Below are 23,684 nucleotides of genomic sequence, written 5' to 3' on the forward strand. Positions count from 1 at the left end.
ATTATTTAAATACATTATATTATTATGCCATACTAATAACATTGGTTTTATAATATACAAACAATATACAATATTATAAAATCAATGAAAATAGTAAATTACAAATGAATTTTGATTCGTATCAAGTGTAATAATATGATATGATATGATATTACACCTTTATAGGTATACATCAATAATAATGGTATTTTGAAAAATAAATACCTATGGTCAAAATAGCAAAATCTCATAATACCGACCAATTTGAATGATAATGAACGTAGTTGTGAGGTAGGTAAGTACTGAGTTGTTTTAATTTTTCAGCACCGGGCCACTCGGGTCGGCATAGGGCGGAACGGAAAATTTCAGTTCGGTTAATTTGCAATATCCTCTTCAGAGTTATATACGTCAATTGTGCTACCATAAAAAGCAAATTATGTCTAAAATTTCACTAATATCGTTGGACGTCACGTATCTATTGGCTATTACCGTATGCGTTCGAGCAAATATCAAGAGACAGGAACAGATTATTAAAAATTTTAACGGCAATAGTGTACGAGTGTTTTTAAGGCTGTATACAAATTGCGTCCCCGATTTAAAAATTGCGTTAAATGACATTAGTGACATGACACGAATTGAGTTTTGGTTTTTTATACGACGATATTAATTACTTCCGGAGTATCTGATGATATTATCTTTAGTAGCCATTGATCGGTAGACACACTAGATACTATACACTATACAGGCTGAGCTATATATAAATATATGCTACTTATAATTGGATAATATTATCTTAAATCGTGATCTATGTTCCGCTAAAGCGATAACATGTTTGCGAAAACTGATAACGAAATCACAGGACAGGCGTGATAATATTATTGACTTTTTTTTTTAGATATTAATTTATTAATTTATGCTTTCACATTATTACTATAAGATATTACACAGATTTTTGTCAAAACGTTTGTTGTGATCGATTACAATCATGCATGAGTGTACGTTCGAATCGATAGTTGTCTAACGTTCACGATTACATACTCGCCGGGTTCAATCATGGCTACCGGTCAGTAAATTATTAATATAAGTGCCATGTACTTGATTCATTGCTTTTAGAATTTTATTGCGAACTTGTTAAACCCCCGAGATTTACAATAGGTGTTAAGTTCAGTTGTGTCAATGAAGATGCTTTATGGCAATTTAATATTTTAGTATCTAATCAATATTTTTGTTTTTTGTTGAAATATCAGGAACAACTAGAAATAAGGTGGCACTTGCACCTGGACATTCTCTGATGGATTGGATTCGTTTAGGCAACTCTGGAAATGACTTGACTGGAGTTGGAGGTAAAATTTTATCCATTACAAAATCAGAATTAGCAAAACACAATAAGCGAACAGATGCCTGGTTGGCTATCCGTGGAACAGTTTACAATGTCACTCAGTACATGGACTTCCATCCTGGTGGTGTTGATGAATTAGTTAGAGGAATCGGCACAGATGCTACTAAATTATTTTCAGAGGTAATTAAAAACCCATACCAACAAACAATGTAATTGTTGTTAACTGTTAACAAATTGTTTACAAAAGATTGTGAACAACAGATACATGCTTGGGTGAATTATGAATCAATACTTCAAAAGTGTGTGGTTGGCCGATTAGTGAATGAAGAATTATTTAAATTGCCTGGTATTTTGAAAGCAGCTACAGATGATACCGAAAATGAATTGAACATGGATTGGTTTCAACAACTTGGCTTCTTATGTTTTGTATTTTATACTAAAACACCATATCCTGAGGTACGTAAATTTTTCATACGAGTGAGACATATATTTATTTAAGTCATAGTTTTCAACAATTATTTATTTAGTAATACGTGCATGTATATTGAGTCATAAACTAATTAAATTTGTTGTTCTGAATTTTTATTTTCCAACATATAGTTTGATAATTTTATATTGCTTCAAAGTTAATAGTATTTGATTTTTCTAAACTTTATCAATATTTGATAAACCTAAATATGATTAGAAAAACAATGTTTAATTAATTAATTTAATTAATTGTCATAGTATTAAATTATGATTACGATTTTAGGTATCTATTACTTTAAAACAACCCAATGAATTTTGTTTTTCATTGAATGGAAAAACAAGATGTATCAATTTGCATAAAAATGTCAATTGGCCTTGTATTGTAAAAATTGTAGCAGACATTGGAAAAGTTCAAGTTAAACTGATAAAAAAAGTACTTGGACTATGGCCTACATTTGGAACCCTATCAACAACTAGAAATATTCAAGTTGATTATTGGAAATGCGAGTTACTTAATTCGTTTGATGTCACACATAATGCTAAATTTTTAATATTTAAGTATCAACAAAATTTGTACAACCATGTCTATCCTGGTCGACATATTTATGTTAAAGCTTATGTGAACGGTATGATCCAAAAATTATTTATTGAAAAATAAAAATTATTGAGACACATTTTTTAAATACTAAAAATTATTGTTCCAGGTCAAGTTGTGTCTCGTCCTTATACTCCAGTTTGGCCTTTAGTTGAAACAACAGAGTATGGAAAAATCTCAGAGGACACTTTATGTTTGCTAGTTAAAAGTTATCCAAATGGAAAATTAAGTAGATATTTATGTTCTTTAAACCAAGGAGATTCAATTGAAGTCAGCCGCCCACAAGGTAGTTTTGAGTGTTGGACATCAAAAACAAACCTAATTTTATTGGCTGCTGGTACTGGAATTACGCCAATGTTACCAATAATATGGAATGCTTTGCATTCTTCTATTAAAAAGTAATTTGATAACATACTAATAGCAATTAAAAGATGAGTTTTATGTTATTTTATTTTAACTCCATATATAGGTATAATATCACATTATTGTATTTCAACAAAAAAGAAACATGCATAATTTGGAAAAACTTTTTAGATCAAAAAAGTGCAGCTTACTTATCAAGGTATGATTTTTATAAGTGTTGTTTGATTTCATTGTTATTATTAAGTTGTTAATTTGTATAGACTGACTGTACATTACATTTTATCAGAAGAGGAAAACTCCAAGGATGATTCAAAAGGGCATATTGATGAAAGTGTAATCACTAGGTATTTTCCTTCATTACATAAAGATTCAATAAATGAATATGCAGTATGCATTTGTGGCCCACCGGGCTTCAATAAACTGTGTGAAAAGTAAGAATAAACTAAACATTTTAAATTATGTTTTTAATTATTTTTTTTTTCTCAATAGGTTAATTGTCCAGCAAGGTTACAAAAAAGATGATTATTTTGTATTTGGTTAATATTTTTTTGTATGTGTTTTTTTTTTTTTAATACAAATACTATAATTTAGTATTTTTTAAATGTTTTTTGACATTATTAAAACTTACTACATTATATCATTATTGTTTTTCTTTGAAATTGTGCTATTTATCTGGTATAATCTGGTGCTATTTATAATAATGCCAATATAAGTTATAAGCCTATAACACTTAATTATTTAAAGAAATTTCTGTTATAATGAGTTAGATATTTTTCAGTTAAATCACTATAATTTACTTTTATTAACTTATAGTTTACATTTTTTATATTTGTTTCAATTCTGGATAATTAATTTAACTCAGCAATGGATGAAGGAAGAAAAACTATTTTGTGATATTCTTCTGTAAAAATAACATACAAAAAAAAAAAAATAAATAAAAAAAGAAAAGATAGTCATATCATGTTTAATATTTGTGTAAAAAATTCACTTAATATGAAATTCTAAAATAAATTTTTTTAATGGTATAATCATAAACTTAATTATTTATAGTATATGTTTTAATATATTATAATGATTATTAAAATTAATGTTATGATAATGTGATCATTGAATTTTCTAAATAAAACACACAGAGTTGAAACTGCAATACTAATTAAAAATAATTTTCTGTGGAAATTATGTTAAAATGAATTATTCATTAATAATGATAATTATTATAATATTATGCTTTATAAGTTGGGGACAAAATTTACATAACAGTTTGACGCATGGTACAATAATCAATATTAAATAAATTATATTATAAAATAAGTATCTTAAATTCAAAACATAATGTGCTAAATACGAGTACAATCCAATAATATTGGAATACATACTTACATAGTGCATTATATAATATAGATATTCAAGTAAATAGGCTAATATTATTATGAACTAACTTGATATAATTTATAAGACATAATAGGTAATATAATTAAATGATCATTTCAAATTACAATAGTAGTCAGCATACAGGTTAGCAATAACTAATTATTTTCATAACGTTGCATAGTGTTACTTGACTTGATTGCTTAAAAGTCGGTCGTAAAAAAACCTTCATCCTATCGAAAACGTACACGCACCAAATTAAATTATGGGTACATAATGATATAGTTATCTTATTTTACGGTACTTAAACCCATTTTTCATACCGATATCTCATTGCTGTTAGATTTTACTTCTGCGGTAATGATTTTACGAGGATCGGTTGTTTCGTGTACAGGACTGGAGTACAAGTTCGATATTGACGGTATCTCGTGGAGTGGTGCTAGCAAAGCTGCTTTTATTCCATCCAATTTTATGAAATCCTTATTTTTGGTTTCCTAAAATCAAGAATATCTCTAATTATAGGTAGGGAAGTTTTCTGAAATTTAGGTATACTACACTACAATATGTATATGCAATACGCAACAGGTTTATAAACTTGTTTATGTTTATGTGCACATAACTTTATAAAACCAATGAGATAAGCATGACATTGAAGTATTAAGTTTCTATATTATAATTTATAATGTTTTTGAAATTTACAGTGTGTTATTGGTATCGGCATCTATGCTAGTGTGATTAGGTACCATTCATAATAATTTGCGGTTGAAAGTTTCTTATTATTGAAAAATTATTTGTCATGATAATATGTTATTCACTTGCAAAACTGTGAGAGTTGATGTCTATTTATATTAAACCTTTCAGTTTCTATATGGTTTTTATTCCAGATTTATTTATTATAATCGGCACGCAGCCAAAAAAAACCATAGCATTATATTACCACTTGACACGGTACGTCGTGATGTCTGTTGAAATTTGCAAAAAACTGAAAATTATTCCTGTGACTGCGTCAAAGCGTTCGTTAAACAAGCGTTACAAATATTTTAATAACTCATGATTACATTTAAATATTTTATGAATAGATCAAAATATTTAAATGGTTAAAAATAAAAAATATTATTGATTGATAACCATAGGAAGTATAGGTACCTCTAACTGTACTTTCGACGTATTCTTGTTATACTTCACATCGTTTGCTTCAACTGAAAAATGTAAAAACATTAAATATGTATTATTATGATTCAAGTGGAAAATGGGTTAATGTAATAGAATACTCGATTTATTTAGGCAAAGTAAATCATAAATATTTATTTCCCATAGAGCACATTTAAAGTTTTTGTAATAATATATTAATATTATACTATGGAGAGTCAAAGACCAAATATCTGTCTACAGTATGAAGCACAACTATCTATCTCCACCGATAACGATGTACTGATAACTATTTATTAAGTCAATTTATGATAATTTGACGAAATTCGAATGCAGTCATAAAAATGTTTAATCTACCTACTATCTACGCATAGCTGACAATAAACTTCCTGTCTTTTTATATTTACGATTTAGCGTGTGCGTGTGATTTTTTATTTATTTTTATATATATATTACAAACACGCATATACATATACAGTAGGTAATAAACCAATAATTAATAATAATAATTCAAATGTAAAATTATTATGGCCTTCGTAGTTGGGCAGCTTCATCGTCCTGTAAGAAGGATTATTTTTTAGATAACTTACTGCAGAAAAAAAAGTAATAAAAAAGTAATAAGAATGGCGAAAGTTTCGAGGAGGAGGGATAAGAAAAACGATATTACCCAATAATATTGAAATACTTATCTATATAAAAATTAAAAAATGTCTATTTTTAAATGGCGTATTTACGGTTAAAATTTTCGTTTTTTTTTAATGAAATTAAATGTTTTTTTTCTAGGAAACGATTATTGTCGATGACATTTGATATTTCAAGACGGTACTAATATTATAGCTATACTCGTATATACACATTGCTATTAATTTATCAAAATTATCAAATGTATTTTATTTTCATAATATTTGATAATAAGGATAGGTCAATTAAAATATGTGTTAGAAATTTAGAAAGGACCGAGTTCCTGATAAAAAATTGTGAACGGGCTAAGTTGAGTTGAGCTTGAAATAAATTATGAACCGGGCCTGGGTGGATACAATATTTTTATTTAAGTTTTGGGTCGAAAAAATGGTCTGTTATGGATATATTATGGTTCTAGGTATCTATATAATGTTTGATCTATTATACACATACTCGTATAATAATATTATTATTTACATGATTTGTACGACTCTAGCTTTTGATACTTTGTTCGGTCAGTGTTTTTACTTTTTAATGACCATATTTAATTAATTTACTTTAATTACCTAGTTGGTTTATAAAAAATACATAGTTATGGTTAATCTACAAACAGTACAAACATAATATAATATTACCATCACATACCTACCATTATTTACGTCGGATTTCGATGACAAATAATTTTGGAGATTCATGTAAACAACGACCATTTCAGGACGTTTCTCAGCTATGTCTGCCACGCACGTTTTTCCCAAAGTTATGAGTACTTCGAAAATATGAAATGGATCATATCCGGCCGATTTGTCGGCGATGTTCGCAATCGTAGAGTTATCGTGCTTATTCACCATCTCTTTCTGAATATAATAGTTTGAATAAGTTAAAACTGCGCATGGTAATAAAATAATCAAAGTGTTTAATTTCTCAATTTCTCATCACGATACTTACCAAATATTTGTAATTTTTGTACCTGTTGAATGCTCTTAAACCGGTCGCGATTTCAAACATCACCTATGAGCAATAAAATATTATATAATATACGTAATATTGTTTTATAGACGTTCATATAGATTATATATTTATATTATTCCCGTTTTGTGTTGATAGATTGCACATATAAAACTTATATTATATATTGTCATTGCATAAAATTATATTAATGTGTTACATACACGGCGAATTGTGTACATACCACGCCAAAACTGTAAGTGTCCACTTTGGTCGATAATTTTTTGTTCTTACAAAAATCTTCAGGTAAATAAGGCTTTGTACCACACACGTGGCTGATATCAAATCCAATGCTTTTGTCAATTTTTTCCAGCGGACCAGTCCGCGCGAGTCCGAAATCTCCTATTCTGGGATCGAGATTAGAATCCAAAAGTATATTGGCGCTATAAAACGGGATATTAATAAATTAATATGTTAAATGTTTATTTAATTCATACACCTTTAACGGAATTGCGTTCAAATATATTTATGTATACCTTTTTATATCGCCATGAATCAAAGGTGTTTCAACATTGTGCAAAAACTGTAATCCTCTTGCAATTCCCGTCGCTATGTTTCCACGCGTCGTCCAAAGTAATGGTTTAGTTCCGTTCTGTTTATAATAATATGTAAAAATAGAGAGTATTTTAGAACTGTATCGTATAATGTGCAGATGTCTTTGATAATAACGTGGACCTCACAAAGGTATACTTTAATTTTAAATTTGAGTGCGCGTAAAACAAAAAATCTTATTTCAAAACTAAATTAAAAACTTTATAAGTCGTTCTACATGGAGTGATACATCAGCTTTATCGAAAGTTTCAATTCAAGCCATTTAACAAGCTTTTTATAGCTTTATCAGGGTGAGGGATTTTTCCAAGTAAGGATCCAATTTGTCCTAAATAACGTCCTTGAATTATTATATACATCAACATCATACAGTATCTACTTTTTAGGATAAGAGACAATATAAGACAGTAATCAATAGGTTACCACATCATTCGTAATTTAACAATTAAAATGGTTTTGCAAATTGCGTGGGACAAATTTACGGAGACAGTATTTTCAGTAGCCTTATCAAATTTTCATAATAATACATATAAAAAAAATGTATGCATATCGTGAAGTCTTTATTATTTTGATAAATTAAAAATAATCCAAATTATCAAATTGTAAAGTTTTATTTCTTTTTAGTTTTTAATTTGTTTATTTAAAATTATTGTGTATTAATATTAAAAAAAATAAAAACGCTATGACATAGATAAAGACGTGTTCTTCAATCTAGCGTGAAAATTTATTAAATTTATTGTAAATAATATAGGTACTCGTAATTCATAAATTTATCTCGCGTGACATACCTAATCTCATTATTGCGCAACAACCACTGTTGATACTTACATAGGATCAATTTTAAAATACTTTGGATTAGTATTTAAATGTATTAAAAGAAATCATTTGAATTCAAAATTTTATTAAAATTGTTTATATTGAATCCCTTAAACAGTGAGTTGTATGGAGTCTTCTTAACATGAAATAAATTATACAAAACTAAGCAAAAAATAAAACAGGTGATCATTAATTTATACAAAATATGAAAATAGAATAATCTTTTATTTGATGAATACGTGAAGTTATTAAGCTAAATATTTTTGTTAAAAAAAAATCGTTTTAACTTTTGACTTTATAATTTGATTTCTGAGACTATATAATTATTTGTCATAAAAATCATGGAACACATTATAGATGCTCCTACGATGAATGTTGATAGTAGTTTGCAGAAGGAGAATGAGCTTATGTGATGAGAATTTTATTGATTTTTGTGGTATTCAAAAACATTTGACTAGATACCTAATTGTTATAGAGTATAGTGTAAACAATATAGAAAAAATTAAAAATGCTCAGAGCATAGACTACCTATGTGATATTATTTTGTTGTTGATTGGTTTTCTCGTATTAATACTGTATTCATGTATATAATTATATAGAAAAATAAATCGTGAATATACTTTGCACTGTAATCGATCTTCTAGCGACCCGTTTGCCATGAACTGATATATCAAACAAGATCCCGTCGAATGGAAGCAAAATCCATACATGGACAGTACATTATCGTGTTTAACGGCGTTTAGATACATAATCTCTTTTGACGGATTCTGCTGGAGTTTGTTACCTAGAGTGTGCATGTTTATTACTTTTTCAGCAACTCCCTGAAATATAAAAAATAGACACGATATAAAAATATAATTTAAGACATATACCGCGTATATTATTGTAACGTCACGTGAACCTCGGCTTTCAATCTTTTGATCGCTACGTCCGTGTGTCTCCAATTGCCTTTGTACACCACTCCAAACCCGCCTTCACCCAGCACGTGGTTCTGGTTCCAGTTGTCAGTGGCCAACACGAGTTCGTCGTATTGGATGCGTTGCATGAAAGTTTCTTCCTCGGAATCTTTACCGGCATTATTAGCGTGCTGCATGGACATAAGACCACAGGAATCGCATTGGACGTTGCGCATGTACGACCAAACGGCTCTGTGTAAGTTAAAATAGATGGACAGCAAGCAAACAAACAAAATGAAACCCAAGGCAATAAGGAGGTAAAAATAATTGATTTTCCATTTTTTACAAAATTCGTATTCGTTCATGTGGATAAATGGATCCGTGGAAGACGCACAAGTGATTTTCTTCAAATCTCCGATCTGTAAAATCAACGAACCGTTATATTAATAAAATAATCTGCTCACTGCAGTCTGTGGTTACTTTATATATTATAGGTATGATTGCGAACCTTTGATTTATACTTTAGTAGGATTTTCAACAAATCGCATTCGCATGGCCACGGGTTGTCCGATAACATTATGACGTTTAGACTTTTCATTAAACTCAATACGTTATCGTTCAGGGTTGTTAACTTATTACTATTAGCGAACAAAGTCTATAGAAAAGATTAAAAATAAAAATATATTTATTATAAATACATGATATTACGTGCACATGTTTTACATGCATTTTCATATAATATATCTATGTTATTGTTATAAACCATAATAATATTAATTTGAATATAATAAAATTGAAATTAAATATGTTTATATAGTTGGTAAATACATTTTATAGTACACTTAAATAAGTAAATTTAAAAAAATACTGTATTTCAATAAAATTATGATCACGAATTATTTCTTGTTCTGATTTAATAGAAACCGTGTAAAATTATAATTGATAATTTTATTTATATTAACTTTTTTAAATGTAAAATGTTTTTGGTATGAAAAAAAAACAAAATTTTATTTGATATTATGATTTTTGATCAATATTTTTCTAAGGTGGAGGGCGCAAGTTGATCTCGATTAAGGAAACATGTAATATCTATATTTTTTTTTTTTAATATAAGTATATTTACAATCTGTAATAAAATTAAAAAACAATAAGTAAATTTGATATATTTTTTTTTTTTTTTTTAATATCCATATTATGCATGTAACATAAACAATATACATATTAAACTATTATTATTTTTCTCACTTTTAAGGTTTTAGGTAAAAGATCGGCATCCAATGTCGTTAAACTATTATTACTAACATCCAATAAAGTGATTCGAAAACTTGTTAAATTAGGTAACACTTCAATTGCATTGTCTTTCAAAATTAAATCAATAGACGACGAAGTCATTTTTAAATTAGGAATAATTGTAGAAGGGTCAGTAAGATTTATTCTTGAACAATCAATTTTAGATACATTGGATTTCGGAAAAAAATAACATTCACAATCCGTTGAACAATTATATTTTTTATCAGCAACCATTCCTATAATAAATAAATAAAAGCATTAATTTAACACCAATATCAATTAATTTTAAATTTAATTATGTGAATATTAAATAATAATAATAAAACTATTGCTGTTGATTTTTATCACTTATCAGTTTGATTGAATTTGTAGTCACTAATCAGCATCAGTTAGGACTACAGACCATTTAGCCGTTTCATACGTGTTAACATTTATAGACTGAGATAAATTTACTATTCATCTTAGTCTACAAAATGTTAATAAAATGTATTAGAAATAACTTTTATTTGATGTGTTCAAGTATTTCTATAATTAATATTATTACACAAATATCGATTTAGATATCACGACAACAAATAAGATTGCATCTCATGGTCCTGAATTAAATTTTAACAGCATTTAATGTGAAGTGAATATTTTCTCATATTTTTCAAGTAATTTTAGTAGCGGGATTTTAGATATAAAATAGTAACATATAATTGGAACTGATATAATATAGTGAGACTCTTACGTAATATGTAATAAGTAATAACTGTGCTTATTTTCAGTTTTAAATGTCTTAAAAATGTTTGATTATAAATACATATTAAATATTAATGCTAATAGAATTTCTATATTTTTAATTTGATTGTGAGTAAACGCGTTGAGTAGAATGATGTTATTAATATCTTTGAGGCCTGAATTAATTTTAATAAAGTGCCATTCAAATACTGATTCATAGGAATTTTGTATGGTGTAGCATAGTAAAGCAATAAGATATTTAAATAGGCAATTGCATATTAACCACTTGACCATCTGAGAAATTCATATACGTATTACATACTAAGCATATTTTTGTCAAGCTAATATAATTGTATTTTTTATATTACATTCTATTAAGATATACAATATTTTTTATCTTCGATACTGATTTATTTTTTTTATTTTTTCACAAAATTTTATTAATTTAAAATAAATATTGGTTTCATTTTTTTTAAAATTTTTTTAAAAACTAATATGATTTAATTTATGCAATAAATATTTTATGTGATTGCATAAAAATCTGTGCTCTAGTCGTATAAACATTTACGTGTACACCTTTTTCAAGTTTAATGTGTCTCTCGTCCAAATATAACATGAATTGCGCTGACTGTTCGATTTGTTTATTTCGTGTCTGAATTTAGGTATGAAATAATTGTAATTTCTTTTAATTGTATTAAAAGAAATTGTATAAATAATACACAGATATGAGACACATATATAAGCTACCTTGTAGATATGTACAATATATACATGCACCTGTTACACTTAAAAAAATTATGATACAGATATACTGCAGCGCAGTACAGCAGTTAGTTACAAAAATATATAAATATGCGAATGACGCTCGAAGGACTCGATCACTCAGGGGCCATTAGATAATCTCGGAGATATAGTAAATAACGAGTACAACGTAATGTATAATATATATAATATATATATATATTATATTGTTTTGAAGTGATATCGGCCACAACATCGTGGCTACAATATACCATTATATATTATATACTTTACCTATGCGGAACGCGGCGATTTTAAACGTCCCGCCACAATATTTGTTTGCGTCACCTGAACACTGGGCGGAACACTGGTTGTCGTCGATCCGTATCGCACCGTCTTCCGCCGGATGGCTTTTTCCGCAAAAACACGACTCCCTGCTGGAAAGTTGGAAATATTCGTAGCCCGCCTTGTCGCAGTGCTTGTAGCAGATGTTAGGTGTGTTGATGGACGGGAATTCGACGGACTGGTTCTTTTTAAACGCTCTGTATACATCTGTCTCTTCGTAGCAACCCAGGTAATGGTTACCGGGCACTCTGGACGTTTTCAGGCCAGTAGTGAACACGTTGTAGTGGTTGCGATCACCGCACACGTTTTCCTTGCCACCCGAACACGCGGCGTTGCAATGCCGTTCTCCAGCTCTCAACTTGGCCTCGACAGGAGGACTTACGAAACTGCACAGACACTCTGTCCTGATCGTGTTTAGTACACCGATCGCAGACATGATCGGATCACATCGTACAAAATTATTACGATTCACATCCCACATATTATATATATTATTTGCGTGACACGTGATGCGTATAGTATATAGTATAAGTGACGTGACGAATTTTGGAAATTTTTCAGAGTTTATACAGTCTCATACTCCATAGACTTGCCCAAAATGTAATAATTAATGGAATTTACCGCCATATTTTTAACTAGGTACCTATTCCCCCCCACCCCTAAAAAAAATTCTGAGGCGGCCGTTGTATTTCAATTTTATTTCTTCGTCACGCCACTATTAGTTATGAATATAATATACCAGTACGCATATAAATTATTATTATCATTATTATTATTATTATTATTTATTTATTTATTACAATAATACACTGTTTTTTCGGCGAACATACTTATTTTTGTTTCATATTAATTTTTATAGCAACACTTTTACTTGTTATGAATAAATAAAAATTATTAAGTTTTAATATTATACTATATATTATTTTAAGTAAATTACTCTACATTTCTTTTACGGCTCTGTAATAGTATAATGTATAATATGTTAATATTTGAATAATGTTGATAATAATACTAACAAAAATTCTGACTCTTTCAACATTATTCAATATTTGCTAATTAATTTAACATTATCCGGATAATCTTGATATTCTATGTTTATAAACAAAAAATTACACACTAGCGTAAAGATAAGGCTAATGTCGACGTTATCCGAATTTTAACACTACCCGTAACATATTATATACTATAATTTATAAATATATATAATATATGCAATATTTAATATATTCATTCTATTATATATAAATATACATTCAAGAACGGATACAAGGAAGACTGAAAGCCTCCTTGAATAATATTTCAAAGATTCTTTTTTATTTATAGTAGTTCATATTATATAAAAAGGTAATAACTAATACTTTATTAGCCCTATAATCTGACCTCCAATCTATTACCAACATCAATTTCTTAAAAGAAATTAAATTATAAAACCTAATAAATGTAAAAATTTATCCTAATTTTAAATGTAATTATAATGCCAACTAATAAGTAATGGCCTATAGTAGCTGATGTAATTATGTCATAAAAAAAAAAAAAAAAAAAAAAAAAAAAATAAATACTTTATTATAATTTTTAATAGTATCAATGAAACTTAATAGTTCATATATATTTACGATATTTACGGTATATCATTTTTTACGAGTAAGTATTTAATTGATATATATACATCATATGTGAATATTTGTTGTGCAGCTCACCATTTTTTTTATTTCTCGATCCTCCCTTGTGTACATAATACTTTTATATTTATTCAAAAACTTAACTAATTTTTCAGCAAGATAATTTTTAGTAAAGTTCTATAAAATTTACTATTTCACATTATATAACAATAATAATAATAACGATAACAATAATATTATTATGAAAAACAAATCTTCATAATACAAATTTGAAAAACTCACGAAGAAACTAATGCTACGAATGGATATCCTCGTGTGAAGCAACTAGAAACGCACTTTAGTGAGGTCATTTCTTTAGGAAATGATATATTCCATCCATCCATTATTGGATACATCCAATTGTTTTCAAAGCATCCTAAATGCGTTTTCGATAAATTTCCGGTAGCTATGCCTATATTGAAAACAAAGTATAGTCACTGATTATATTTCGTACCAAAATTTTTTTAAATAAATTAATACCAGAACAATTTATTACACCTAGTTTACTTAATAAAATTAATTTCCATTTATGTCGTTCGTAACTTTTGTCATACAAATAACTTTTGTGTTTCTTTATATGTAGTTAACTATCGAAGAGTTAATAGTTCCCTTGCCATGATTATGACTTATAAGGATGGTTAACGAAGGTCCATCTTTTTCTCTACAGTGAATTTAAACTTTTACTCATATATACTTATATATGTATCTTATTTGTATTTCTTATGCGTTATTGTATTTATTATATTTTTTATTTAAAAATTCATCGTTGTATTTATATATTATTATTTGTTCCTAATCTACCCTTTTTAGCCACTGTAATTAATCTACGACTTGTATATACAATATATATGTATATATAATACATTAATACAAATAAAAAATACATAAAAATACATTTTTTTATGTAGGCTACAATTTTTGTAGAAAATATAGATAGTTTAAAAAAAAAATAATTGCATAAGCTAAATAAAAATATACAAGTATTGTATACAAGTACAATAAAATATATGATACTTATATAAAAACTATTTTAATCGTATTTTTTCCACAAGTTATACTTAAATGTATTATGAAAATAATCCACCTTTAAAAGATTCTGGTTACGTGCCCGATACAGAATAGATAATTATTTTATTTCAGATAATTATTGACAAAACTTTTGATGAAATATATGGTGTTGAAATTATGAGTATATATTTAGAGAGCTATTTTTTTAAGTAGTAAAAATTGTATGTACACTGGATTTGATTTTTAGACCACTATTCTGTTCTCTTTTGTTAAAAATTTTAATAATATCTTTATTTAAATATAAACGCAAAAATTATACTATTTTTAATTTATAGTTTAATATATACTTTGAAAATAATTTTAACTGACCAAACCAATCGTTCTCGTAGACACTTATTGAGTTGGGACCACCACAATATTCCGATTCGTCTCCAGTACATTGATTACATTCTTCTTGTTTTTTACGTTGGTCTGCACTAGGTATTTCATAACTACATTCGCAATGATCCCTAAACAGATTATATGCACGTAATAGTCAATAGCTCTATTAGTGAATATGTAGGTAGGTATCAAGTTAAAAAAGTATGTACTCGCTGACTGCCGCGTACTTAAATCCTCTTTCGTTGCAAATATAAAAACACCTGTGCGAATCAATGGTTTCCTTTAAAGTGTATACTTTTTTGTCATACTGGCTGAAACTATCCAAATTGTAACAACCGACCGAATTTTTGAGTGGATAATCTGCGTGCAATATAATTATAACAGATGAACTATTAAATTATACCTAATGTATGGAGCGAATCAAAAATGAAAAAACTTAGTATATCAGTAGTATTTTATTCTAACCAACGATCCCAGTGGAATAAACGCTCAATCTCCACAGACCACCACAATTTTTTGTCCTGTCACCCGAACAGAGAGAGTTGCATTTCGTATCGATTGTTTTGAATTTCTTCGAAGGATATTGATTACCACACCAACAAGCAGCACTGAATTTAAAAACAAAACATTCAATATAATAATTTGCAGTTTATACATGTTTGGCGGTAGTTTATGAGAGTGGATCTTGAGTATAGATGATTCACTTACATAACTTAATTTTTAAATCTAATGTTTAAAGTAGTACTTAAAAGTTAATACTTTTAATAGTACCTATATGAACTATTATATAATAACTAAAAATTATTATTTAATATAATATAATCATATTATTTCAAAAAATAAGTGTTAAAAATGCTCAAATTTTAACTATTTTTTTTTTTACGATCAATATTAGTATAAATATATATCTTAAATGAAGGGTGTCCAACCTTTTGTAAAGACTGGGCCACACCATATAGGTATAAATTGTTGTGGCCACATACTTTTTAATAATAATAGTTAATACATACAGTATTTTATTTTTATTTGTTGATAAATGACACGGAATCAATGCTATGGACATATCTTCAATAATAAAATATTTTATCAAAATCGGCTTGAGTTGATCTACTAATCACCCATATAATTAATGTATGCCCACGATATTATGCTAAGATAAAAGTATAAAACATTATTAAAGTTTATTTGATGTTTAATATTTTGTAATTTTATATTTTTATGATCATTTTTTATATTATATACAATTAATTAACGGTTTTTAAATTGAAGTGAAGGCAGCATCATCATATATCTGCCACGGGCCACATGCGGCCCGCAAGCCGTGAGTTGGACACCATTGTCTTAAATTTTTCAAATTTTGATTATCCGTTATTAAAATTATAGTAAGGAAAGTGCAGGTTTAAAATTTCAGTCGAATTGGTTAGACCTGTTATATATCCTTGGCTTATTTATTCGAGAAAGTGTATATTAGATTTTATAAGAACGTTGTTATATTTTCTGTGAAATCGGATAGAATAGGAAACCATCTTAAAAATAACTTTGCAGCTATCTAACCGTTTGACAATTTTAGAAACGCACATGGAGTAAAATAAAACAGACAATATTTTTCATAAATACAACGTTTTTCGATAATACTATTGGTATAAAGGAGTATAATTATTTGTACATATTATATAGATTATTTTATAGTAAATTGGTACATACAAATATAATTGTCAAAATTGTTATACATAATATAGTACCGATTATTATGATTATTATTAGGAATGGGGGCGTTTTCGGAGGTCTGCGAACCATAATATTCGTTATCCGTATTTTATAAAAAATGATAAACACACCAGTGCACACGCTCAATGTCTAAGTTTGGTTTTGATTAGTATTTAATTATAAGTTTAAACAGTTTTAGTTAAAAATATATGTAATATTTTCAATAATTCTATGATACTTTATTTGATATTTGATATTTATTTATTTGATAATGACATAGCGATATGTAATTTATATTATGTCTGTAGTATATTTAAGTTGAAAAAATGATTTCGATAGCGTTTGACGATTATTTTCGATACTAAATTTTGACTATTCGAGAACGACGATGAATACGTATATATATATATAAATTATTAAGTAATATTCACATGATATGAAATAATACGTATACCTATGTTATATTATAACGAAAAATAAATACTCGAGTGGTTATTTGCGTGTGTGACCGTAAATGTATAGAATTCTAAACGGAAGAAACATGTCACACCTAAAAGTTAATTTACATATTATGTAATTCACATGGAAATTAATTGATTAAATAGTTTATATATATATATATATATAATTACTAAGCTTATTAATTTTTTTTTGTTTTTAAGACTAATGAGATAAGAATTAATTCTCATATAGATGTTATAGTTTTACACAGATTTGTCAAGTTTCTATATTATTGTTGAAAACATTCGGATGGTAATATTTCTTCAAAATAATTACATTAGCATATTATCCATTAAATATAATTTGTCTGCAGATTCGTTTGCAAAAACATACAAATATTTGCTAAACTCATCACTTCGTGGAATAAAATTAAACAATTCATAGTATATATATATTATCATTATTTTTGTAACACTCCATTTACGAGTATACATGAACAATTTTAGTTATTTTTTGTGCATTCAGCCAGTACATAGATTTACATTACTTAATAGACGTCAAATAAAAATGTTGATAAAAAAATTGTGTTTTGTCAAGCAACACCACGCACTCTTTTTAAGAGAATTCGCATGTGTATTAAAAAATATTATGTGTATTTGATAAGTACGTCTATTATGTGTATTGTAAATTATATCGCAAACTAAAAAAAAAAACCTATAATAAACATTCTAAATTTTAGCATATGAATTATAGTTTACTATTATTTTCTGAATAATTTTAATTGATCACTAATAATTGATGTAAAATTCATAAATAAACAGTTATATAATTCAATACTTTTTAAATTTAAAAATGAAATCGATTTGAATTAGTATCGCTTATAAATTATTGCTAATTATAATTTTATTTAACCACGGCTTACAATATAATTTTTAAACGATAAAGTATACCATTTTTGTGCAAAATAGAGTTTCGATTTATAGTAAAATTTCTAACTGATTATTATTTATTGTATTTCAGACGATCTACTTGATAAATCGAGACGATAGCGATAAAAATATGTTTTGATACGATACATTTTCAATGCATAAAACAATACTTGAAACAGTTTGAATTATAGAACGAAATTGAAAACTGACAATTATTATCTAAGATAGGTAGTAGGTATTTAATTTATTTATAAGTATTCATTTAAATGTGAAAATATCTACTAATGTATGTGGGTGTCGAGTAATTGATTAACCGGATACATTAATTTTATTTTGAAATACCTATTTAAATACCTTAAAAAATTCACGCTATGATAAAAAACTAAATTTATTTTTGTATATACTTAGTACCTTTATAAATACTTCAAATCGTTTAAATTATTCATAAAAATATATAAAAACTGACTTGAGACTTTTCCTTAATATAGTAATGTTCTGAACCGGTGTTGACGATAAACGTCGTCGCCGTGTTCAGACGCTGCAGCAAGGAAAAAATGTAACTTAAGTACCTTTATGAAATAAGTGTGACCAATTTATGAACTACTGCATACTACCAAAACTTGTCTTCAATAGATTATGTTGTATATGCATAATTATACATAATTAATATAATCAAATATTGGTATACTCTTTGTAAATATAGTGCTCACTTATCTATATTAGTATATAGGCTTATTACCCTTCTTCTTCTGCATTTGTTGTTCCAGAGTATAGAAATCCGATTTTGAAACATTCTTCTGAACATTTTTGTGGAGTGTTGTCCCAATATTTTTTGTGGAAAAATTTTAGTAATCGGTTTTTGTCGTCGCCCATTTTTTCTCCGTAGCATCCGAGATAGATCGCTTGAGGATATTTTTCCTCGCCTTAAAATTATGTGTTTATATATATATGTACGACTATTATTCATTAAAATTATAACTAATCTATTGTAATATTGAGTGTATATTAAATAATCTGAAGTCTGAACGCCTCCATCTTAAGGGGACGTCACATTGCATCCATAATTTATTAATAAAAATGGTTTTGCGTGAGACAAATTAACAGAAACAGTATTTACAGTATCCTAACAAATGTTTATCAAACAAACAAAAGAAATTTATATAGATTGTAATGTTTTATTTTATAATTTGACTTAAAGACAATTCAAATTATTCATTCGTAAGCAATAAAAACGCTTTGATGCGTATAAAATTCTCATCTATGTAGTGAGAAAATTTGGTAAATATAATACTTTAATCGGAAGTTTACATTACCATGTGAAACCGTGTTTCTGTAAAATTTCATTATTACTCAACAAACCATTGTTGGTACCTATTGACATGGGATCACTATTAAAATATAATTAAGATAAAATGTTTTAAACCAAAATTTTATTAAAACTGCCTGTATTAAACCTCTTAAATAACTGGTGTATATGCCTCTTCTTATTACCTATTCTAGTTGAATTATGTGTTTTAAACATTTTAAAATGCGTTTGGCACATATCGCTTGACTCATTTTCTGCAGCGCTACATGAGACATTACAATCGTCGTCCATTTCCTTCATCAATTTAGACATGTAATTATTTGTGCAGCGACAAAATCTATGCATAAACATATCAGTAACATGCATATAAAACAGGAAATATAATATAATCGTTTGATTTATCTTACGGTTCGTTATTAATTGCGGCGTAAGTGTAATTGTTTGTGTGACATTCATCTGAACATTCTTGAGGGGTTAAAGTAGCAAGTGATATATTTAAACCATTTGAAGTATTCAAATCTATGTTCAAAAAACATCCCAAATATTCTGGACTTGATGCTATAGCTAAATAAATAAAAATACTATATAAATAAATGACGTATTATACTTTTTTTATTAAAAAATTATAAACGCTGAATTTGTGCATAAAAATTCAGAGGTTAAATAAACGTTTTGTCGTGTGAATTTAAACAATATTATTTAACATAATATTATACTCTACCAGTCTACCGATAAATTTTATGCTTACTTCTATGCTTACAAAACATACTCGATTAAATAGTGTCAGTATTAAGAATTTTGATAATTCATTGTCTTTAATATTAATTAGTAGGTATGTTATTATGATAAATATACATAAACGTGATACGTCATTAAATTATATTAAATTTAATTAAAAATTTCTCTGTTTCGATATAACAGATATAATATAATATAATAATTAGATATAATAATTATTTATTATATTTTACGGTATAACCTACTTACTACTCACGCATCAAAAAATATGTCTAAATCAGTAATTTACAATTAAATATTAAATTCTGTATAAGCTACGTGTACAAAGCTATGATAGTAACTTGAATATCAATTGTGTAAGATTAAACTCGGAAAACTACATATCCACACTTTTGATTTTATTTTTCAGTATAGTATGATTTTAAAAACAATTTAACGAATTTAAGTAAGAAAAAATTCATTCCAATTACATATATAATATTTTCATTTTTTATCATGTTTTTTTTCATAATTTTGTATATTTTCATAGATAAATATATTTTGCCTATAGAATTTATATATAGTTAGGCACTAATTAATAGTGTAATGAGATATTTTTTTGTATTAAAATACGACGACGTTTAACTAATAAAGTTCGACTTATTTTCAGGCGTTCAGCTTTTGGTTTGTTTCGGGCTTAAAAAATTAAATACGCTAAAATCAGAGAATGAAATTCAAAGAATATAGTACGAGTAAATGATAGACATAAAATTCATTGATTTATGTTTGAATAAACTCATAGAGTTTTGTACAAATAATGAAAATATATCATAAGTTATAAGGTAAATTATGTCATGAATAATGAAAACATATAAATGTGTGTTATTTTAACGCCATTATACGATGATATTAACGTAGCTATGTGATCAATACAATGGTATAATATCAGGTTTTAGTAGACAGTTTTAACATTTTTATCAACTCTATCAATATATTATACAAGTTATAAAATGTCTTTATCTTCACATAGTTTTTGCTTTTTAAAATATGGGTAATTTTGCTAATTCTGGTGGCCTCCACCATGCTAGTTTTGGGCTTAAGTTAGCGCTTTTCTCTCTAACCCTATTAGCCGTTATATTTATTTATTTACAATTAGAAATCTATCTAAAAATCGAAATAGCTACATCTAATAAATTTACAATACAAAAAACTACAAAATAATGTTTTTGAAACATGTTGGTTAGAATTAAATATTAAATTTTACAACAATTATTTTTATTTTTCAAGAATACATCTGGATAGGTAAATTCAACAGATCCCAAAAGATTAACCCAAAAGGCCTTTAAAAATTAGCCAAAACTTATCTTTAACTTTGTCTCCTTTGATCCTTTGCCTTAGATTAGGTATGCCACAAGCCTACAACATCCATTTAGTTATAGTATCAATAACAGTCTTTAATCTTTTCACATCTCATGACATATTATTAAATTTAAATGTTTTTGCAACCCTGTTGAAAAAAAAAAATAAAACATACACACAAATAAATCGAACTTGAATTTACTACCGTCATTCGATCGTCTCACTGTGACAACTTTTATCATTTTTAAAAAACCTTGCTTTTTATTGACTTCAAATTTGGTAAAAAATATTAGTCTTGAAAATAATATGTATTAAGTACCTTTATTGAAAAATTCCTCTGTTTATATCTATATTAATTATTTATTATAATTTATATTACACGATATAACCTACTTACTACTTATCCATTAAAAAATAAGTCTATAGAATAGAAAAATCAGCAATAATAATAAGTATAAAAATTAAAAACTTATAGTTGGAAGTTAGAACTCGTATAAACATAAATAATAATAATCAATCGAGGCTGAATACAATATTAATTAAATTTGATTTACTATGCTGTATGATAATTAAAAATATAATATAACAATATATATTTACCTGTAAAATTGTAGGTAAATATGAGACGTATAATGACGTGAATCCACGATGGTGACAATATGGTTATATGTCTAAGAGACATTTCTCGCGGAGAAAGAATATAGTAATATAATATGTATTATAATGGAGCACGGCGCGATTTCGTCAAAAACTGTTGCTGTGGATCGAATCGAATGATGATTACAAACTATAAGTAATAATTTTGGTTACATAATGTAATATTAATTAATATGTGTTCAATAATTATTATATATTCCACAGCCAAATCACATGCCTCTAATATTAATGATTTATTTACGGATTTTACGGCTCAAAAAATTATTTAAAAAAAATCATTTAGCAGATATATTATGTTTTTAATTATTTTAATATATTATTGTAAATACGATAGCATAATGCACAAGTTGTCTATGGTCAGTCTGTCGACGACGGGGAAAGCGGTTAGAATCGTACTGATATACAGTGGGTTGTTTACTAACTTATCTTATCCGTCTTTGATACTATTGTTGTATTATTACAATTTGATACCGTCATACTATCAAAATATTACATACGTACTGTGAATAATAATAATAACATCAATGATGAGTGATGATGACAAAGGACACAGGCGGTGTGCTATCGTGTGTGATCGCGGTGTACATTATATTATATGCACCACAATAATAACAATGACAAATAACAATAATAATAGAACATTTTACTATAATAATATTATTGACGGTGTAAAAAATTTAGTAATATTATGTTGACGACGCGACGGTGGTCCGCGATGACTGCTCCCAGTTACTAGTTGCCACCTAACATACACGCGGGTGTTGTCGGACTACACGATTTTCACGAAGCACAAGCGCCCCTATAATAATATAGTAACTATAAATTTTTTTATATCATGTGTTGCAAAATAAGTTGTGATTATATATTTAATTTATTAAATTATGCTAATTATATTACTTAAAGTAATTCAATTTAAAAATCATTAAAACAAAAATTAACTTATGAATTCGTTATCACTTATCATGCAGGGTTTAAATACAAGTGAGGATCTGAAAGTGGCAGATATAGTGGGGGGGGTAGGGCTAGGGGCCTCGGCCTCTATCTAGATCTTTTCAACAGTCTTTTTATTTACACAAATATTTTAAATCATGTAACAACGCATTATAATTGATTAAATTAAATAAATAAGTGCGGATGAGATTTTGTATTATAAAAATTATTTTAAAATAAAATAGTTAAAATTTATAATAGCATAATCATTATAGGTATTTAATTAA

The 23,684-nt window shown here is 27.2% G+C and overlaps 2 protein-coding genes across 2 annotated transcripts; one reads left to right on the plus strand and one right to left on the minus strand.

Annotated features, from left to right (window-relative positions):
• Positions 1-838: 838 nt before the first annotated feature.
• LOC112594375 (cytochrome b5 reductase 4) lies at positions 839-3,324 on the plus strand. The gene is made up of 8 exons (XM_025339131.1): positions 839-1,042; positions 1,227-1,498; positions 1,580-1,774; positions 2,070-2,412; positions 2,491-2,779; positions 2,851-2,943; positions 3,005-3,175; positions 3,234-3,324. The coding sequence occupies exons 1-8, from the start codon at positions 1,033-1,035 to the stop codon at positions 3,283-3,285; spliced, it is 1,425 nt and encodes a 474-aa protein (XP_025194916.1). The 5' UTR covers positions 839-1,032; the 3' UTR covers positions 3,286-3,324.
• A 1,073-nt stretch (positions 3,325-4,397) lies between these two features.
• LOC112594456 lies at positions 4,398-22,845 on the minus strand. The gene is given in 20 exon segments (XM_025339245.1): positions 4,398-4,432; positions 4,435-4,606; positions 5,259-5,311; positions 6,592-6,796; positions 6,888-6,950; positions 7,132-7,330; positions 7,424-7,539; positions 8,933-9,133; positions 9,214-9,627; positions 9,717-9,863; positions 10,454-10,734; positions 12,254-12,708; positions 14,206-14,374; positions 15,340-15,479; positions 15,561-15,711; positions 15,817-15,959; positions 19,168-19,351; positions 19,920-20,071; positions 20,142-20,298; positions 22,411-22,845. Coding segments are annotated over 20 exon segments (3,519 nt in total). The 5' UTR covers positions 22,493-22,845.
• Between the last annotated feature and the right edge of the window lie 839 nt (positions 22,846-23,684).

The sequence above is a fragment of the Melanaphis sacchari genome, unplaced genomic scaffold (assembly GCF_002803265.2).
Source record: "Melanaphis sacchari strain LSU unplaced genomic scaffold, SCAv2.0 Contig22_pilon_pilon, whole genome shotgun sequence".
NCBI classification, from domain to species: Eukaryota; Metazoa; Arthropoda; class Insecta; order Hemiptera; family Aphididae; genus Melanaphis; species Melanaphis sacchari.

Excerpts from the sequence above, each read along its gene's own strand:
- LOC112594375 (XM_025339131.1), top strand. Across the intron at positions 2,413-2,490 it reads TGTTAAAGCTTATGTGAACG|GTCAAGTTGTGTCTCGTCCT; the intron begins GTATGATCCAAA and ends TTATTGTTCCAG. Across the intron at positions 2,780-2,850 it reads TTGCATTCTTCTATTAAAAA|GTATAATATCACATTATTGT; the intron begins GTAATTTGATAA and ends CTCCATATATAG.